The 18,501-nt window shown below is 38.0% G+C and overlaps 1 protein-coding gene across 1 annotated transcript in view; it reads left to right on the forward strand.

Moving 5' to 3' along the window:
- LOC144979639 (low-density lipoprotein receptor-related protein 2-like) overlaps positions 1 to 18,501 on the forward strand; it is a 53,272-nt gene that overhangs the window by 31,216 nt on the left and 3,555 nt on the right. Inside the window, exons 14-22 of the mRNA XM_078926456.1 lie at positions 20 to 260; positions 1,084 to 1,174; positions 2,477 to 2,574; positions 3,731 to 3,946; positions 7,120 to 9,306; positions 10,491 to 10,687; positions 11,493 to 11,609; positions 14,511 to 14,751; positions 15,579 to 15,746. Coding sequence (XP_078782582.1) covers positions 20 to 260; positions 1,084 to 1,174; positions 2,477 to 2,574; positions 3,731 to 3,946; positions 7,120 to 9,306; positions 10,491 to 10,687; positions 11,493 to 11,609; positions 14,511 to 14,751; positions 15,579 to 15,746 — 3,556 coding nt within the window. The remainder of the gene's footprint in view (positions 1 to 19; positions 261 to 1,083; positions 1,175 to 2,476; positions 2,575 to 3,730; positions 3,947 to 7,119; positions 9,307 to 10,490; positions 10,688 to 11,492; positions 11,610 to 14,510; positions 14,752 to 15,578; positions 15,747 to 18,501) is intronic.

The following is an 18,501-nucleotide window of genomic DNA, read 5'->3' on the forward strand; positions in this document are numbered from 1 at the left end:
AAAAACTCTTCTCACCTAGAAATTGAATCCCCCTCCTTTCTGTTGGCATCTGACAAAACTCAAATCCTAAGAATTCCATTACACATGAAGGGCCGACCAACACCGACTTACGTGAAGACGCCCAACATGCGTGACGTGAACAGCCTGGCCTACCTGCCTAAGAGCCACAGTATTCTCTACTCTAACATGGATGTATACGAGGACGGAATCAGCGGAGCTTCTATTGGACTTATGAGAGGATTTGATGGAGGAACTGCATTGTAAGTGGATATGAACTGGTTATTAGAAAGAATAAAAAAGCATTTTGTTTATAGTCATTGATGCAATTGCAACAGCAATCCTTAAGACTACGTACTTCATATTCCATTGGTGTCAGTATAACATCTACAATTGTAATTAATTTTCTTTTTGATAAATCAAAATATGGAATTTGTGACACACCTTCAAACATGCTCAAACATAGTTGGTTAGTGATATCCAATGTTAATGAAGTCGACCTCTCTTAACTAGTTATTACTATATTTTCTCAATCATATTATAAACATTTAGTACATAGTTATGTGTTGGTTCTATTGATCAAGCAGTAGAACAGTGGGTATGTCATATAGACACATACCATCGATAGTGTAGTTTGCTATGCTTATCAAACACTGCCATTATTGACATTATGATGACTGTCCGAGAGGCGTGGTTATGTTCCGTTCCACTAGGTGTCTATTAAACACATTACCTCAGTTGACTTATGTGGTAACAAGTACTTCGCTATTGGCAAACGCAAACATAAGAAAAGTAGGTTCATGTGGTCTGCTGGGAGAATAGATTGTTAAATACATTGAGCATGCGAAAACTTTGAAATGTACACTTTAAATATACATAATTTGATTATTATATTTGTTTGAATTTATGAATGATGATCAGGTTTATTGCAATGAAAGCTATTTCTGCCCTATGATCTTTTCAACATACCTTTTTTAACCTGTAAAGGGTTGCTGGTGCTGTTTTCACACAAATCAGTCACAAAACCAATAGCATTTGTCATTTACCTCTTTTTTCGCTTTTAAATTAAACAAAAATTCTCTACAGATCCTCCAGGGTTGTCAGTGGTGTGTCCAGTGTAATAAGCATTGCTGCAGATGAGGCTTCGTCTTTGGTGTTTTGGACTGATCATAAAAGGGTTTGTTGAAATAAGGAATCATCAAAATGAGTGATGAACTTTCTTTTTAATGTGTGAATTCAGAATTTATTGTTAATAGATTATCGTCATTAAATTACATTTCCATCTTATTAAAATTCAATTATATTTGTATGTTTATATTATATATAATTCTGTAAGTTTTGAGTTTATCCTTCCCTCTTGGCTGAGATCCAGTGGCAATAGCTAGGTGGAATTTTCTATGGTCTGAAACTAGGCAAATTGATAATTGCTCATGGGGTCTGTTTGTTCACCGTTTTAACGTCTCCTTTGTTTTGTTTTTCTCTTTTGATTACACAGAGAATCTCTAAATCTAAAAGCAGTTATCCACTTTTTTGGCACTAAATTATTGAGCTACGGTCTTTTGGCGGTCCATTTATGCTTCTTCTTTCTGAAACACTATATAATTTAACCGCCAAAAGCATTGTAATATTCTGAGAAACAAATCAAAAGCTAATTTTTTGTTTGGCAGACAAAGCCATATGTTGACATCAAATAACTCTGATGTAGCTCACTTCTTATACGAGTCGAGTCGTGTTTTATTGCCAATATATTTTCTGGCAGTGCATTCTAATCTTTAATGAAATTGGGAGAAGTTCATTCATGTATCTGTTGTATGGGGTATTTTGATATTGTATGTTTGTGAATTCAATTGCTAATTGTTGAAAGATGGGGTTTTGTGTAATTTTAAGATTTCTTGTTTGTTTTGGGACCACAATGAAATTTATAGAAATGTGAACCTGTCATGTTCGTCTTACTGTAATCATCATCATTATTTTCATTATCTTCCTCCATTACCACCACAACATGACCGGATTGACAAACATTACTTACTTACTTAATCCTCTTCGGGCCTTGAGTGAGGCACATAGGGCATCCAGACATCTCCATTTTTTGCGATCGGCTGCTTTTGCCGTGGCTGTATTCCAGGACAGGCCTGCTTCCTTTAATTCTTTCTCCGTGGTCCTTCGCCAGGTTTCTTTGGGTCTTCCCCGCTTTCTCTTCCCATCTGCTGTCCAGTACAAGGCTGTCTTAGGAAGTGACCCTTTTTCCATTCTAGCCACATGACCCAGCCAACGCCATCTTCTTTTTATTTGGTTTTCAATGCAAGTGCAGTCAGCTTTCTTTAATAGATCCACTGTTTTTATTTTTGTAGGCCAAAATGAATTAAAAATTCTTTTTCAACACTTGTTTTGAAAGGCTTCTAGTTTCTGTATTAAGGAGGATGACAAACATTACAATCACCATTATCTCTTTTATTCTGTTCTTGTTTTGTTGTCCCAGAGATCGATTCGCGTGGCTTCCCTGGACGGTGCCTACAACGCCTCTCTTCCCATCAACACCACCCTGCCCATTGCTCTATATGTGGATGCTGCTCAAGGGTAAATATTTTCAATATTGAGGTTGAGATGAGGGTGTGTTTTCTTGCCTTTGCATTGGAACGTTGTGCGGCTATGTGTCTAGTGGTATGATACTCGCTTTCGGATCGGAAGGTTCTGGGTTTGAGCCTCGCGCTCGGCGCATAGTTGAGTCCTTGGAAAAGGCTCTTTACTCACATTCTCTCATCGTACTCGGGTGTAAAATGAGTACCTGGCCGTTAACAGTGCTGTCTTTGTCCGAAAAATTGTAATATCGCCTAGCAGGCGTTATGTCCCGTCCTACACGTTAAATGTTGCTGTTGACCAGGGACCCCTTGTAAAGCGCTTTGAGCATATTTAATGGATATTGCGCTATATAAAGCGCAATTTAAATTTAATGTCTCGGATTGATCCTAGTCGAGACATTGGATCATTTTCTTGTCACATCGGGAGTTTTAATGCCTTCCCATACAGTCTGACTACAGGATGACTTTAATGCTGTCTTTTCAAATAGCCTAAAATATGTTTAAAGATCAGGTTGCCAATGCATTTTAACATTTGATAAAATTTCACATTGATAAGTGGATTGGTGAATATTGCTTAATTAAATCAAATAGCACAAAATTACATTTTGAAGCAAATGAGCACTTTGGAAGAACGTTTATTAAGGCCTCTGAACATAAATTTTAAAAAGAAATCACATCCCATCTTTTTAATTTTATTTTATAATCCATCCAATAGGATTCAAGAGTCTGATGTCACATCGCCCAGCAACGAGCAACTCGGTTCTTAACAAAGAAAATCGGTACTTTTTATTCTCCATGCTGGCTAAACCGTTTTCACGTGTCATGTGATCAGAATGTATAAAAATCAAAACATGATCAGATTTATGTTTTTCTCCTCTGGACACACTTTTATGCTCGTTGGAGAAGTATTTCATAAGGGCGTCCACCATTGTTGCTATATTTTAGAGTCAGTTGCTAAGTTACTATGCGTCATTACGAGGGAAGTGACTTCACGACTGTTGAAGGCTATTATTGTGTGTAATGTTAATTAGCTATAAATTTGCTGCGAGTTCACTTGAAATACAATTTTCTCCTAAGTTGGAGTGACTCTACAAAAAGAGGGGTGAACCGATATACATAATATATACTTTTTAATATATTTTTTTATATTCCAGGGTATTGTATTTCTCAGAAATTGATACAAGTTCAAGCAGAGCTATCATCAAGCTATGCCGCTTGGATGGCCAATGGTGTTCCACTCTGGTGTCAGATCGTATCCAGTTCCCTAACCACCTTCTGTCAGACGGTCAGCAACTCTACTGGAGTGACTACAGCTTAGGGGAGATTTCAACTATTGATCGTTGGGGTCATGACAGGGCCACTATTGTTTTGTAAGTATAAGTATGTGTGGGGGGAAGGGGGGAGGGGAGGGGGTTAATTTTGACGTTTTTAATCTGTCATTGTGCATTTTGAGATCAGTTATTTATCAACTTAACCCTTTGAACCCGTAATCCTGATATTTTGGGACAATTCTTGACTGCAAACTGGGAAATAACTGAAACAGCTAAAGAGCTTTTAAACATGCCAACACTTCGCACTGAAGAACTTTGGCAAAAATTCAAATATATTCTAGAGAAAGGAATCAGTTATAATATACCACATAAAACTTGTAGCATCAAAAACAGCCTACAATAGATCATTAAGTTAATAAGAAAGATAATAAACCAGCGAGACCGGTGTTATAAAAGGTATAAAAAGATGAAAGATCGCAGTTCCAAAGTGATATTATACACTGTTCTGAAACAACTTATATAAAAGTTACGTCAAAAATATTGGAACTACGTTGAGGACATATTTAGCCATGATAACGGAAACCTATTTACTGGTGTGAAAAAATTCTGGTCATACATTAAACACAGAAAAATGGACAGAAGTGGGATAGTCATAGCAATGACAATGGAATGCTCCTCACCACAGCATTTGACAACTGACAGCCCTAAATGCCCAATTGCAGGCTTTTCTAAAAAGCAACCTTTAACCCTCAAATAAATTTCAGAAAACATTATAGCAGACAGAAGCAGTTACATCAATGAAAATCAGCCTTTGATAGAAGTCATTATTGTTACGGAAGAGGGCATTCCAAAACTTCTTCAAAACTTGGAACTACAAAGCTTAGTTGACAAGACAACATCCAAGCAAGAGTTTTGAAAGAGCGTGCAGACTGCGTGGCACCCAGCCTCCGTTTGATTTTTTGAGATCACACAACACTGGTGTTTTAGGCTCAGTCCTTAGTCCCGCTCTCTTTCTTTTTTATATTAACGACCTGGCAGACGCTCTTGAATCTAAAGTTTCCCTTTTTGCAGATGACACTATTGCGTACATAATAAAATCACAAGAAGATGGAGCACATCTGCAACACGACCTTGAGAAACTGGTGGCTTGGGAACAGAGGCACTGCATGGATGGAGTTTCATCCAGAGAAATGCAATGCCATTTCCACCTCCAGAAAGAAATCTCCAATCACATAGAATTACAAGCTACACAACCCCACCTTAAAGCACATAATATCAGCCAAATATTTAGAATAACTATAAAATCAGACTTAAAATGGGACGAGCACAACAACATCACAAAAAAAAAAAGCAAATAGGACCCTGGGTTTCCTCCGAAGAAATTTAAAGATTAAATCAACAAGTCTAAAATAATTAGCTTTCAAGTCATTAGTTCGATCACAAATTGAATATGCATGCACTGTTTGGGACCCACACAGATAACACCTTGTGGATAAACTGGAGGCAACACAGAGACGAGCCGCTCGTTTTGTTACGGGAAACTATAAGAAAACATCAAGTGTGAGCAGTATGATTGATCAACTTGAATGGAAGTCACTCCAAACTCGGAGGAAAGTAGCACACCTGATCATGATGTATAAGATAAAGAACCACCCGGTGGCGATTTCTAATCCTGATCTCCAAACACTGACACGAACATCCAGGACTTTCCAAATGGACAGTTTCATCCCCCTGACATCCAAAAAGACCTCAGAAAATTCTCATTTTAAAAAATGAGCTTTTATATAGCGCAACATCGACTAAACGTGCTCAAAGCGCTTTACTGGCCAACAGCAATACTGACATGACATGACATGATGCCTGTTAGACGATATTACAATTTTTCGGACAGATACGCTTTCGATCTGAAAGCGAGCGTCATAACATTAGGCCACATAGCCGCACATTTTACCCCAGAACCATCACAGATTGGAACAATTTATCACGGGAAGTTACATCTGCACCCACTTTAGATTTACAGAGCTTCTAGATCACAGCTGAATTCTCATCTTAATGTTATTGTTCATGTCAAAATCTTCATGAATGAAGGTGGACATTAAAGAAAGTTTCAGATTCAAAATATTATATCCTTTAAACCCGATATTTAGAGATAATTAGTAGGATGAGATATCCCTGAATTCAGATATATAGATGATCAAAACTACTTGACAAAAGACAATCATAGCCTTTCAATGAAATTGAAACTGGTCGTTTCACACATAGTAAGAAAGAATTTCAGTGATATTTTATTTTGTGTTTTGTGGTAAAATAAAAAGACCTGTATTTTTTTTCCTTCTAATTCTCCTGGAAAACGTTCTTGCACGTCAGAACAAGCTAATAAACAACTTGTTGAATATGCTTTGATGTTCGTGATCTCTATTAAGGTATTAATTATAATGAAAGTAAGAAATGAAACGTGATGATAAGGTTAGTGATCATGATTTAGACAATGATACTTGGTGGGGTTCCTGACCTCCCATAGTGGACAGGGAGGTACTTACTGTATCTTCTATCCCCCTGTATCTGTTTTCCAACATGCTTTGTCTTTGTCTTGGGATGACATTACTTGGTTTTGTCCTGGCCCTGGCTGGATACCCTAGCTGGGAGGGAAACAGTCAAATGTATAGTTTTGGGAGATGATACTTTTTTGTCTAATAAATCATTTCTCTGTTATATACTGCATTATAATTTATTTACATATTATATATAATTTGAAAACATTTGACTGTATTCTTTCAAAGTGGGGGCATGTGCTTGTGTTTGGATCAGACTTTTAGGTTAAGTACACTGATAGTGTGCTTTTGGAATCTACACCTGTTTCCTATTTGAACCAATTCCATTTTGTCTTACCTTTTCTTGGGTGATTTAATTATAATTCTAGAACTTTTTATTATCCCATTTTCTTTCTTTTTACTGTCCTTAATGTGTTGCAAGCGCCATAAAACCCTTAAAAACTAAAAAAAAATAATAAAAAACTATAACTAGACAATGATAACGATAATGGAGTGCAAAGCCACAGAGATGCCACGCCCACTCCTCAATGGACATGCGTTTCCTGACTAAGTTTTACAAATGCAAAGTTTAGATTTTTTTTTTAAATTTTCATTAAAATTTTGCCCTACATCACTGTTTGCAAAAAAATGCACTGAAAACGGTTAGGGGAATGTATTTAATTGTTTAGAACTTGGAAATAATGTTTTAATTTATTTTCTCTAATTTTTATCTTTTTACAGAACTGATGGAAGCCCCTTGTCATTTGCTCTGGATAGTGGTATTTTATACTGGATTGAAGATGGGAGGAGCAGCATTTTTTACAAACATGTCCACAAAGACGGTGGATATGAAGGTCGTATTGAGACGGAGGCAACTAGTCTGGAGGATCTAATAGCAGTTGTACCTTACACTCTTCCCCAGTCAGCATGTTCTTATCTTAATGGTGGATGTGAACAGATTTGCATTTCCATCCACAGATCAGCAGAGGTTTCATGCATGTGTTCAGAGGGATTTCGTCTTCATGAAGACAAGAGGCAGTGCATCAAGGATAACCCGAATTGTAGAAGTCACTTATGTCCGGGTGAAAATCGTTGTCTGGACCAGAGTCAGATTTGCGATGGGAGGTTTGATTGTCAAGATTGGTCGGATGAGAATGGTTGCTTAAGAATGGAGAGCTGTTCTCAGGATGAGTTTCAATGCGATAATGGGAAATGTATCGCCAAGGTCTTTGTCTGTGACAGGGATGATGATTGTAAAGACGGTAGCGACGAGATTCCAGAGTCTTGTTCTGATAAATGCAACCCCAATGACCATATCTGTGATGGTGGTAGCAAGTGTGTGCCGAATATATTTGTTTGTGATGAGGAGCCAGATTGTAATGATAAAAGTGATGAGGCTAACTGTCCTTATCAGGACTGTGATGAGGATGAGTTTTTATGCCGGTCAAAAGAATGCATCTCACGAGATTGGGTTTGTGATGGTGATAAGGATTGCGACGATGGAAGTGATGAACTTCTTGACTGTGAAACCGAGACTTGTTTTGACGAGGAGTTTACATGTAATGACGGTGTCTGCCTTGATCAGTTGGAAGTTTGTGATCAGTTTGAACATTGCGATGGAGGAGAGGATGAAAAGGGTTGTCCGCCTGTGGAAATGTGTTCGGAAAATGAGTACAAATGCTCCAATGGGGACTGTATTCAAAGAAGTGCCAAGTGTGATGGCTTCAATGATTGTACCAGTCATGAGGACGAAGAGGGATGTGATGACCTGTGTGGTGAACACGAGTTTCAGTGTGAGAATAAGAAATGCATTTCCTTTGACCTTTTTTGTGATCAGAAAAAAGATTGTCCAGACGGCTCTGACGAAAACAGTTCTTGCATTCCACCACCGCCACCATCTGTCACAGAATCATCGAGACCAAGTGAAACGGGTTGTCAAGGGTTTACATGTGGGAATGGTCGCTGTATCGATGCTGGCAAGCGCTGCGATGGAACAACTGATTGCGTCGACAATGCTGATGAAGTTAATTGTGAATCAACTTGCAGAAATTTCAACAGATGTGGCCAGATTTGTAAGGATACTCCATCTGGCCTAAGATGTGCCTGTGAACCGGGTTACCAGATTAAATCGGATGGCCTAGCCTGTGAGGACATTGATGAATGTAAAATTCAGAACGGAGGGTGTAGCCATAGGTGCATTAATGTAAAAGGGCTGTCTAGTAATAAAGGTCTAGGTTTTAAATGCCAGTGCTTTTATGGATTTGAACGTGGTCTTGATTACTATTCCTGTAAAGCCAGGGGTAAACGGGCTGATTTATACATTGGTACAGCGTCAGGAATGAGGGTTGTTTCCTCAGAAGGGCATCATGTACATGAATCCCTCATCAAAGCAAGCAGAGATCACGCTGTTTGGAAGGTGCAGGTGGATGTTCAAAGGAAGTCAATTTTTTGGGCTGCTATTGATCGTTTGGGTGTTTATAGCATACATAAAATGGAGTTGGGTCAAGACCAGCCCCAAGATATATTCAGTAGCTTCATCATAGAGTTTGCTCTCGACTGGATAACTGATAACCTTTACGTTATACACGAAACCGATTTACGTCAGATGTCTGTACTGAAGGTTCTTGATAGTAGTAACCAGAATGGCACTAGTCTTTTAAAGCACGATTTGTACACACCAGATCGTTGGTCGCGTGGTTTGGCTCTTCATCCAAAAAAAGGCTACATGTTTTACACAACGGGTGAATTTTCTTTACAACTGATCACAAAAGCCACCATGGATGGGAAAGAATTTATAGCCATGCCCCAAGCCTCTCGTCACGCAGATCGTGTATTGGTTTTGAGTGTTGATATCAACTCGGATAGATTGTATTGGATCAACTCTGTATTTGGACAGCTGAAGTCTGTGACCATAGACGATAAAGATTTGTAAGTTAAATATGAAATGGTATATTACATGCAAATTTATAAAGTGTTTATAGTCTTTTGTCTTACTGGACTTCACAACACTTTATTTAATCCATTAATGAGTCATTTGGAACCTTTCATTTCATAAAGCAAGGACCAGTGTTATGGCATCATCACCCATTCAATTACTGACGATTCTCCATCTAGCTTGACTTTTGTTAAAGGATACTGGGTGGGGTTCCCAACCTTCCATAGTGGACAGGGAGGTACTTGCTGTGTCTTCTATACCCTTATATCAGTTTTCCAATTGCTTTTTGTCTTTGTCTTGGAATGAGATTATTTAGTTTTGCTGACCCTGGCCAGAGTCCTTGGCTGGGAGGGAGACAGTCGAATGTATAGTTATAGTTTTGGGAGATATTTCTTTCTTGTAAATCATCTCTCTGTAATGTACTGTTATTTTTTCATTTTTAACATATGATTTGTAAACATTGAGTGTCTTCCTCTTAGTGGGATCTTGTGCTTATGTCTGGGTGAGACTTTAAGATGATCTCAAACTAAGTATAACGATAGTCCGCTTTGGAATCTACATCTTTTCCCGATTTGAACCATTCCCCTTTGTCTTATTTTTTCCTCAAGTCCTTTAATTGTACGTCTAGAATGTCTTTACTATCCAATTTTCTTCCTTCTTACTGGTGCTGATATGACTAATGTATTGCTAGCGCTGTAAACCTCTTAAAAACAAAGCAAAAAACATATCTTGTATTGTTCCTTTAATCAAGTTTGTATGTCTGAACCCCCTGTCCAATCAGTGATGAGCTGATAGCTTGGTATGCTAGATCCGGCAGAAGTTCATTTCTACATTTGACTTTAATATCCCATTAAAAGGGTAGCGAGCAAATCTTACCATCCGTTTACAAATGTCCCATATTCCATGGGCTTTATGGTTGCAAATGTCTAGATTTCTGGCCCAATTTACAAAAGTAAAAGCACACAGCAGCATCAAATGATTAAGGGAGTTTTTGAACCAGTCGAAAGATAATTCTCATGGAATGGGAATTGATTGGGTTTATTTCATGCAATTTATTCTTCAGATCTCTATTTTGATGCATGCCATAATGTTTGTTCAGAATGTATATTGTCAGGTTCAACTTTTCCAGCCTTCAATTCAAATTAATATGCAAACCGCCTTTAAAATCTCATTTCAGGTTTACATATGACCTCCATACCAACTTGCATAGATCCTCTACCTTGGACATTTTTGAGGGAGTGGCCTATTTCAAAAGAAAGAACTCAGTTCTATCGTATGCATTACACAAGGGAGGCAATCAAGGCATCAAGACTGTGGCCAGGCTTAATATGCCTTTAAGCATCCAAGTTTATCATCCATTGCAACAGCCAAGTTGTAAGCAATTTGCTATAATAATAATAATAATAATAATAATAATAATAATAATAATAATAATAATAATAATAATAATAATAAACTTGTGCTTATGTCTGGATTAGACTTTTTAGGTGATATCAAACTAGTTGCACAGATAGTTTTCTCTACGAATCTACATCTATTCCATATTTGAACTAGCCCTTTTGTTTTACATTTTCTTGTGTGTTTTTAATTGTAAATCTAATTTAAAAAACAAAAACAAACCTCTAAAGCTAAACAGCCTCCACAAATGCAACACTTAATACTTATGAGACTAATCCATAGTATTATTCTTATGGTGGGCAGTAGGTCACTTGCTGTGTCTTCCACCCCCTATATAAATGTTTTCTGAGTTGCTTTCTTCTGTCTTTGTTTTGCAATGGTATCATTTAGTTTTATCCTGGCCCTGGCCGGAGTCCTTGGCTTGGAGGGAAACCGTCAAATTCATAGTTATTGTTTTGGTAGATGATATTTATTTTTCCGTGTTAATCATCTTTCTTTCATGTAACAGGTGCTTGGGTCTGGATGAGACTGAAGTGATCTTAAACTATATTAACTGGTGATACGCTCTTGGAATCTACATCTATTCCCTATTTGAACCAATTCCCCTTTGTCTTACTTTTCTTGTATGCTTTTAATTGTAAGTTTAGAATTTTTTCTATCCCATTTTTTTTTTTTTTTGCCGGCACTGAAATGACCTAATTGTGTTGCAAGCGCCGTAAAACCATTAAAAACAAACATATTATTACTCTGCTGAATTGACTTTGTTCCTTTAACCCCATAGCCCCTAACCCGTGTAAAAAGAAGGATTGCATGTACATGTGCCTGCTGTCTGACAATGGCGGAGCAAGTTGTATATGCCCCCAAGGATATAGAAATGCAAAGAATCCTAACTGTCAAGGTAAGAGGCCTCTCCGTTTTGGTAGCTTTTAGCTTAGAATTTGATGGGGAGTTACTTATTCCTCTTTGTTCCTGATAGAGCACAGGGAAGCAAATGTTCTCTCCCAATATACCCAAGTCTGGTAGGTGTCCTACTATTCTTATGCCCAGAGTGTTCCAATCTAGAACCCTCACGGTCACTCAGAGATTTTTTTAAGGTTGTGGCTAAACTCACATTTCCTCTTAAGACACACAATAGCTCAGGTGTTAAAGAACTCGCTTCACAAGTTTTTATTTGGTGGGGGGGGGGGGGGTAACAACAACTGTTATATCTGTTTAAAGTCAGGAGTTACAAAAACCATCATAAACCTCATTGCTCTGGACAATGTTTTATCGTCAGATCATTGGTTGTCTTTTTTCAAGAGATTAGCAAACGAAAACCATTATAAACATCATGGCTCTAGACAATAGTTTCTCCTCGGTTCATTGTTGTAGATTCTATCTGTCCATTTATATTTTTTTAGAGATGGAAAGTGAATGTTTCTGTCAAGAGACCTGTTATCAGCATAATGTAACAAGTCTCTGGTTTCTGTGGCAAAAAGAAAGGTTTGTTTTCTATCACAGTAGTTTTGTTAGCTTAATAATAGGGCTGAATCAATCCAAAAAGAGGAAAAAAGGAACACAAAGGTCAACCTGGAGAAGAGGCTTTCTGGTAGAGCTGAAGGTCTGGGATGCACTGGCAGGAGATGGAAAGACTGGCCAACGATAGTAGAGGATGGAGATGTTTCATCGGTGTTCCAATACCCACTGTGGGATGACTGAAGAAGGAGAAGAATAGGACTGATTTAATTTTCCTGTCAATTGATTTCAGTGGAAGGGGAGGAGGTTGGGAAGGGGTAATAGGCAGCATGACAAATCACAAGGTGGTTGTTTGAATATTTTGACAAGGGGTCCCTAGCCAACATCAACATGTGGGACAAGAATGTCATGTTAGGCGATATTACATTTTTCAGAGGCAATACTGTTAACGGTGTCTGGGTGGGGATCTAGAAATCTCATAGTGGGCAGGAAGGTACATGCTGTGTCTTCTATCCCCCTATATATGTTTTCCGACATGCTTTCCGTCTTTGTCTTGGAATGAGATTACTTGGCTTTGTCCTGGCCCTGACCGGAGTCCTGGCAGGGAGGGAAAAAGCCAAATGCATAGTTATTGTTTTGGGGGATTATATTTTTTTCCTTGTGAATCATCTCTCTGTTATGTACTGTTATTCTTTTCATTTTTAACATATGATTTGTAAACATTTGAGTGTATTCCTCTTAGTGAGGACCTGTGCTTATGCCTGGATGAGTCTTTTAGGTGATCTCAAACCGAGTACTTTGATAGTGTGCTCTTGGAATCTGCATCTGTTTCCTATTTGAACAAACTCCCCTTTGTCTTACCTTTTCTTGGGCGCTTTTATTGTAATTCTAGAACTTTTTACTATCCCATTTTCTTCCTTTTTACTGGCGCTGATATGACCTTAATGTGGTGCAAGCGCCATAAACCCCTTAAATACAAAAGCAAACTGTTAACGGCGTGAGTGTTGTGAGAGAATGTGAATAACGAGCTTTTTCCAAGAACTCAACAACGTACCGCTCAGAGCAGGACTCGAACCCTGGACCTTCCAATCCTAAAGTAGGAGTCATACCGCTTGACCACAGTGAATGGATCCCATGATGGGCAGAAGGTCACCCTGTGTCTTCTCTCCCCTATATTATGTTTTCCGAGTTGCTTTCTGTCTTTGTTTTGGAATGGGATCGTCTTAGTTTTGTCCTAGCCCTGGACAGGGTCATTGGTAGAGAGGGAAACAGTTAAATGTGTTATAGTTTTGGGTGTTTTTTTTCGTTGTAAATCATCTGTTATATATTGTTATATTTGTTGTTTTGAATGTATAATGTAAGCATTTAATGCGTTGCTCTTTGTCGGATCCTGCGTTTGTGTCAAGATGAGACTTTCAAGTTATCTCAAAGCTAAGTACACTGATGGAATGCTCTTGGAATCTGCATCTTCTCCCCCTATTTGTACCATTCCCCTTTGTCGTATTTTTCTCGTGTGCTTTTATTTATAAATCTAAAATTCTTTTTACTATACAAGTTTCTTCCTTCTTACTGGCACCGAAATTACCTAAATGCGCCGTTAAACCCTTAAAAACCAAACAGTTGATGGAGATTTTTTATGGTCCTTCCCTCCTGTCCATGTCCACCCAATCGTGATTAGTGGGAAGTCTGGTATGACTAGCATGTTACTGGGTGGGGTTCCTGACCTCCCATAATAGGCAGGGACTTACTGTCTTCTATCTCTTTATATCTGTTGTCCAACATGCTTTCTGTCTTTGTCTTGGAATGAGATTACTTGGTTTTGTCCTGGCTGGGAGGGAAACAGTCAAATGTATAGTTAAGAGTTTTGGGAGATGATTTTTTTTTCTTGTAAATTATCTCTGTTATGCTTTGTATTAGTTGTGTTTTACATATTAATATGATATAATATATGATTTGTAAACATTTGAGTGTGTTCCTTTTAGTGGGGACCTGTGCTTGTGTCAGGATGAGACATTTAAGTGATCTCAAACTAAGTACACTGATAGTGTGCTCTTGGAATCTACACCTGTTCCCTATTTGAACCGATCCCCCTTTGTCTTCCTTTTTCTTGTGTACTCTATCCCAATTTTTTCCTTTTAACTGGCGCTGATATGACCTAAATGTGTTGCAAGTGCCATAAAAACCATAAAAACTAAAAACTAAACTAACTTCAGAAACGGGGATTAAATCAGAATGCATGAGCCTCATGACACTGATTACCACTATTTTTTTTCTATTAACCAAGTGTATAACTTTTTTCAATCTACAAACGTTTATCAAACCAAACCAATTTTTCATTTTCCAGGATCAAAAGTGCCATTGGATGCCATAATAAAGCAACAGTCGAGCCCTAAAAATGTAGGCAGGACAACAACTCCGTCTGATAATGTACACAAAGCCAAGGAGGAAAAGACTATGAAAAAGACAGCTGAACAACAACCCCAGCAGCAGACGTCTAAGACTTCGCTAGTTTTTACATCTAAGTGTACCTTGTGGTGTTTGAATGGAGGATCATGTGTTATGGATGGCATTTACCAGTCTTGCGGGTAATTATTACAATAAATACTAGGCATTGTTAAACTTTGGGCTGCAAATGCTTAGCAGAAGATGGTCTTGGGTGAAATGTTGATTGAACATGGTGATTTCTAACTCGGATGACAATGATAGCAAAACTCTGATTCTGTCATTCTGTCTTTATTTAAGACGCATTACACACATCATTGCACTAAATGATTGCCTAACACAAGCAACTTGTACTGCATGAAAAAAAAGAGTTCCATATTGTCAGCTGAGAAAATAAATGAAGCCCTGTGAAGACAAATTATTTTTAATTAGTTTTTAGTTATTTCATACCCACTTTCTTCATATTCCATATCAGAATATCTCAATAGATCATCTACAAATGTAACATCTAGCTTTCTTAAAATTGTAATTTTTTTCTTAATATTCTCATGTTAACTATATCTTGTAAAGCGCCATAGAACATTTTTTGTTGGGGGATTGGAACTCTATAAATTTTATTTTTTTAATTATAGGCATCTTATGATTCGTTGCAATTACTAATCCCAGTTTATTTTGGTGTTTTTGCTACTATGCCTTATAATTGCCATTATCATCAGTGTCATGATCAATATATTTGTCAATATCCTTAGTAAACGTCTTTGTAGTCATCATCATCATCATCATCATCATCATCATCAGCATCCTCATCATCACCATCATCATCAGCATCCTCATCATCATCATCACGTCTCTGTCAGTCATCATTCTCTATTCCTCATAGGGATCTTGGATGCTCGATTCACAATTGAGATTTCTGTGCATGAGTATGTTGGTTCACTATAGTTGATTTACCTATCAATTAACTCAACAGATGCCTTGATGAGTTTGATGGGCCAAGGTGTGAAAGAAAGAAAGAACAAGAGAAGAAAGAGGAACATAAGGAAGAGGAGTCTTCAGCATGGGTAGCAGGAGTGGTCGTAGGCTTGGTTCTTATCGTCTTCCTGGTTGTCTTCTCTCTCTGGTATTTCAAATTTAGAAGGTAATTGGATTCAATAGACTTGATGTCACGTTGCCCAGCAACGCAGCTATCGTGGTTCTAAACAAAGAAAATCTGTACTTTTTATTCTTCATGCTGGCTAGATCTTTTCATATGTCTTGTGATCAGAATGTGTAAAAGTCAAAGCATGATCAGATTTATGTTTTTATTCCCTCTGGATACGCTTTTATGCTCGTCTGAGAAATATTTCATAAGGGTGTCCGCCATTGTTCCGATAGTTTAGGGCCAGTTACTAAGTTACCATGCGTCATTACGAGGGAAGTGACGTTACGACTGTTGAAGCGTATTGTCACCCACGGGTTAAACATTAAGGATTTTATATTTGCAGAGTTCTCATTCTGAATTGGGTCTTTTGCCCCCCCCCCCCCCCCCCCATGGTGGGCGGAAGTTCACTCGTTGTGTTGTCTATTTCCCTATGTATGCTTTCCGTCTTTGTCTTGGAATGGGATTACAGTCCAGTCCAGATAATTCGAAATCTGATTAACCGAATTTCCTTTAAATCGAAGAAAATACGATGTAATGAATTATTTTTTTCATTTTCTATATAAAATATTCATGGTTAATTCGAATTCGAACACTCATTATTCTCTTTATTCGAAGTGCAATTGCTTGCCCATCACTTAAAAAAAAAACTCTGGAAGGTCATAACGAACTGCCTGTTCTCCTTATCCACCCTCCCACGCGTTTAAATGACTGAGCTGACTAATAATAATAATAACTAGACCCCCGAGGTATGTAATGGCGTGTTGTTCCCTCTCCGTCCCACCCGCCCTCTCTCTTCTTTATCCAAATTGACCAGCTGTCTCGCGTCATCCCTCTCTCCTTCTCGCGCTCTCATCTCTGACTAACTTGTGGTCTGCTGGCCGCTGGCTAACAAAGGGGGGTTGGTTATAAATAGATCAACACACAGTGATAACCACAAGCTGACAAATACACGGCACGAACAATCATTGGCCACACCCTACTCCACGCGTTTCTCAGGTTTAGTTATTTCCCTTGTTTGGAGACAAATCGAATTCTGATAAATAGAAGTCATTTGCTTTTCCCACCCAATTCGAATTATCAGGACTGCACTGTACTTGGGTTTTGTCCTAGCTCTTGTCGGAGTCCTTGGCTTAGAGGGAAACACTACTGTTAGTTTTGCAGGTAAGATTACTCCATGAACGGGGTGCAGTTGTCTTTTTGAAATGATTTGTTTTTGGGGTCTGGTTATGAATTCCAAACTGTCCCTACAAGTGATAAAAATAGTAAACTATTTTTCCCTTGTAAATCATCTGTTATGTACTGATATCTTGTAAACATTTGACTGTTCCTCTTAGTAGGATCCTGTGCTGGTGTCTGGATGAGACTTTTAGTTTATCTCAAAGTACACTGATGGTATCGTCTTGGAATCTACATCTGGTCCCTATTTGAACCAGTTACCCTTTCTTTGTTTTTCTTGGGTGCTTTAAGCGTAATTCTAGAATTTGACTATCCCACATATTCATTTTTATTGGCGCTATGACCTATATATGTTGCAAGCGCGTAAAACCATTAAAAATAAAAGTGTACTTATTCTTTCTTCCTCTCAAAAAGGGGCCTTATAGTTCCTTATTCGGGTTGCTTTCCGTCTTTGTCTCTGAAGATTTCTTGATTTTGTCCTGGCCCTGGCCAGAGTCCTTGGCTGAGAGGGAAACCATCAATGTATAGTATTAGCTTTGGGAGATACAATTTTTTTTTCTTGTAAATCTTTTTTTTTAATGCTGTTTTAGTGTTTCGAATATGCATATTTTGTAAGCATTTAAGTTTAGGCAATTCCTCTTTCCCCATTCTGTGTCCGAGATTTTTAGGGTGATCTCAAACTAATTACACTGATAGTATGCTCTTGAAATCTACTTCTGTTCCCTAATTGAACCAGTCCCTTTGCCTTACCTTTTCATGGGTGCATTTGTGAAAATAGTAGAATTTAACTTCCATTTTCTTTCTTTTCACAGGCATTGAAAAGACGCAAAAATCTTTGTAAAACAATAACAAACAACAAACACCCTTCTTTTCATACTAAGCATTATGTTGATGTTGAATTTTAAAAAATATATATTTTAAAATAATGGTAACCTCCATATAGTCTGTAGTACAGGTTTAAAGGTCTCAGTAGATGGGTGAGGTTCCTCCCATAGTGGACAGGGTGGCACTGTCTTCTATCCCCTTATATCTGTTTTCCAATTTGCTTTCTGTCTTTGTCTTGGAATAAGATTGCTTGCTTTTGTTCTGGTGCTGGCCGTAGTCAAATGTATAGTTATTGTTTTGGGAGATGATATTTTTTCCTTGTAAATTATCTCTCTGTTATGTATTATGTATTATATTGGTTGTTTTTAATTTATAATGTAAGCATTTGAGTGTATTCCTCTTAGTGGGATCCTGTGCTCATGTCTGGATGAGACTTTTAGGTGATCTCAAACTTTGCACAATGATAGTGTGCTCTTGGAATCTACACATCTTCCCTATTTGTATCATTCCCCTTTGTCTTGCTTTCTCTAGGGTGCTTTAATTGCAATTATAGAACTTTTATACTGTCCCATTTTCTTCCTTTTTTACTGGCGCTGATAAGACAAATGTGTCGCAAGCGCCGTAAAACCCTTAAGAACAAAAACAAAACAATTAGTGTGGGCCTGTGCTTGGGTCGGAATGAGACTTTTTGGTGATCTCAAACCATGCACAATGATAGTATGCTCTTGGAATCTACATTTGTTCTTTATTT

The sequence above is a fragment of the Berghia stephanieae genome, chromosome 9 (genome assembly GCF_034508935.2).
Source record: "Berghia stephanieae isolate SIO BIC M18660-M18661 chromosome 9, UCSD_Bste_1.3, whole genome shotgun sequence".
NCBI lineage: Eukaryota > Metazoa > Mollusca > Gastropoda > Nudibranchia > Aeolidiidae > Berghia > Berghia stephanieae.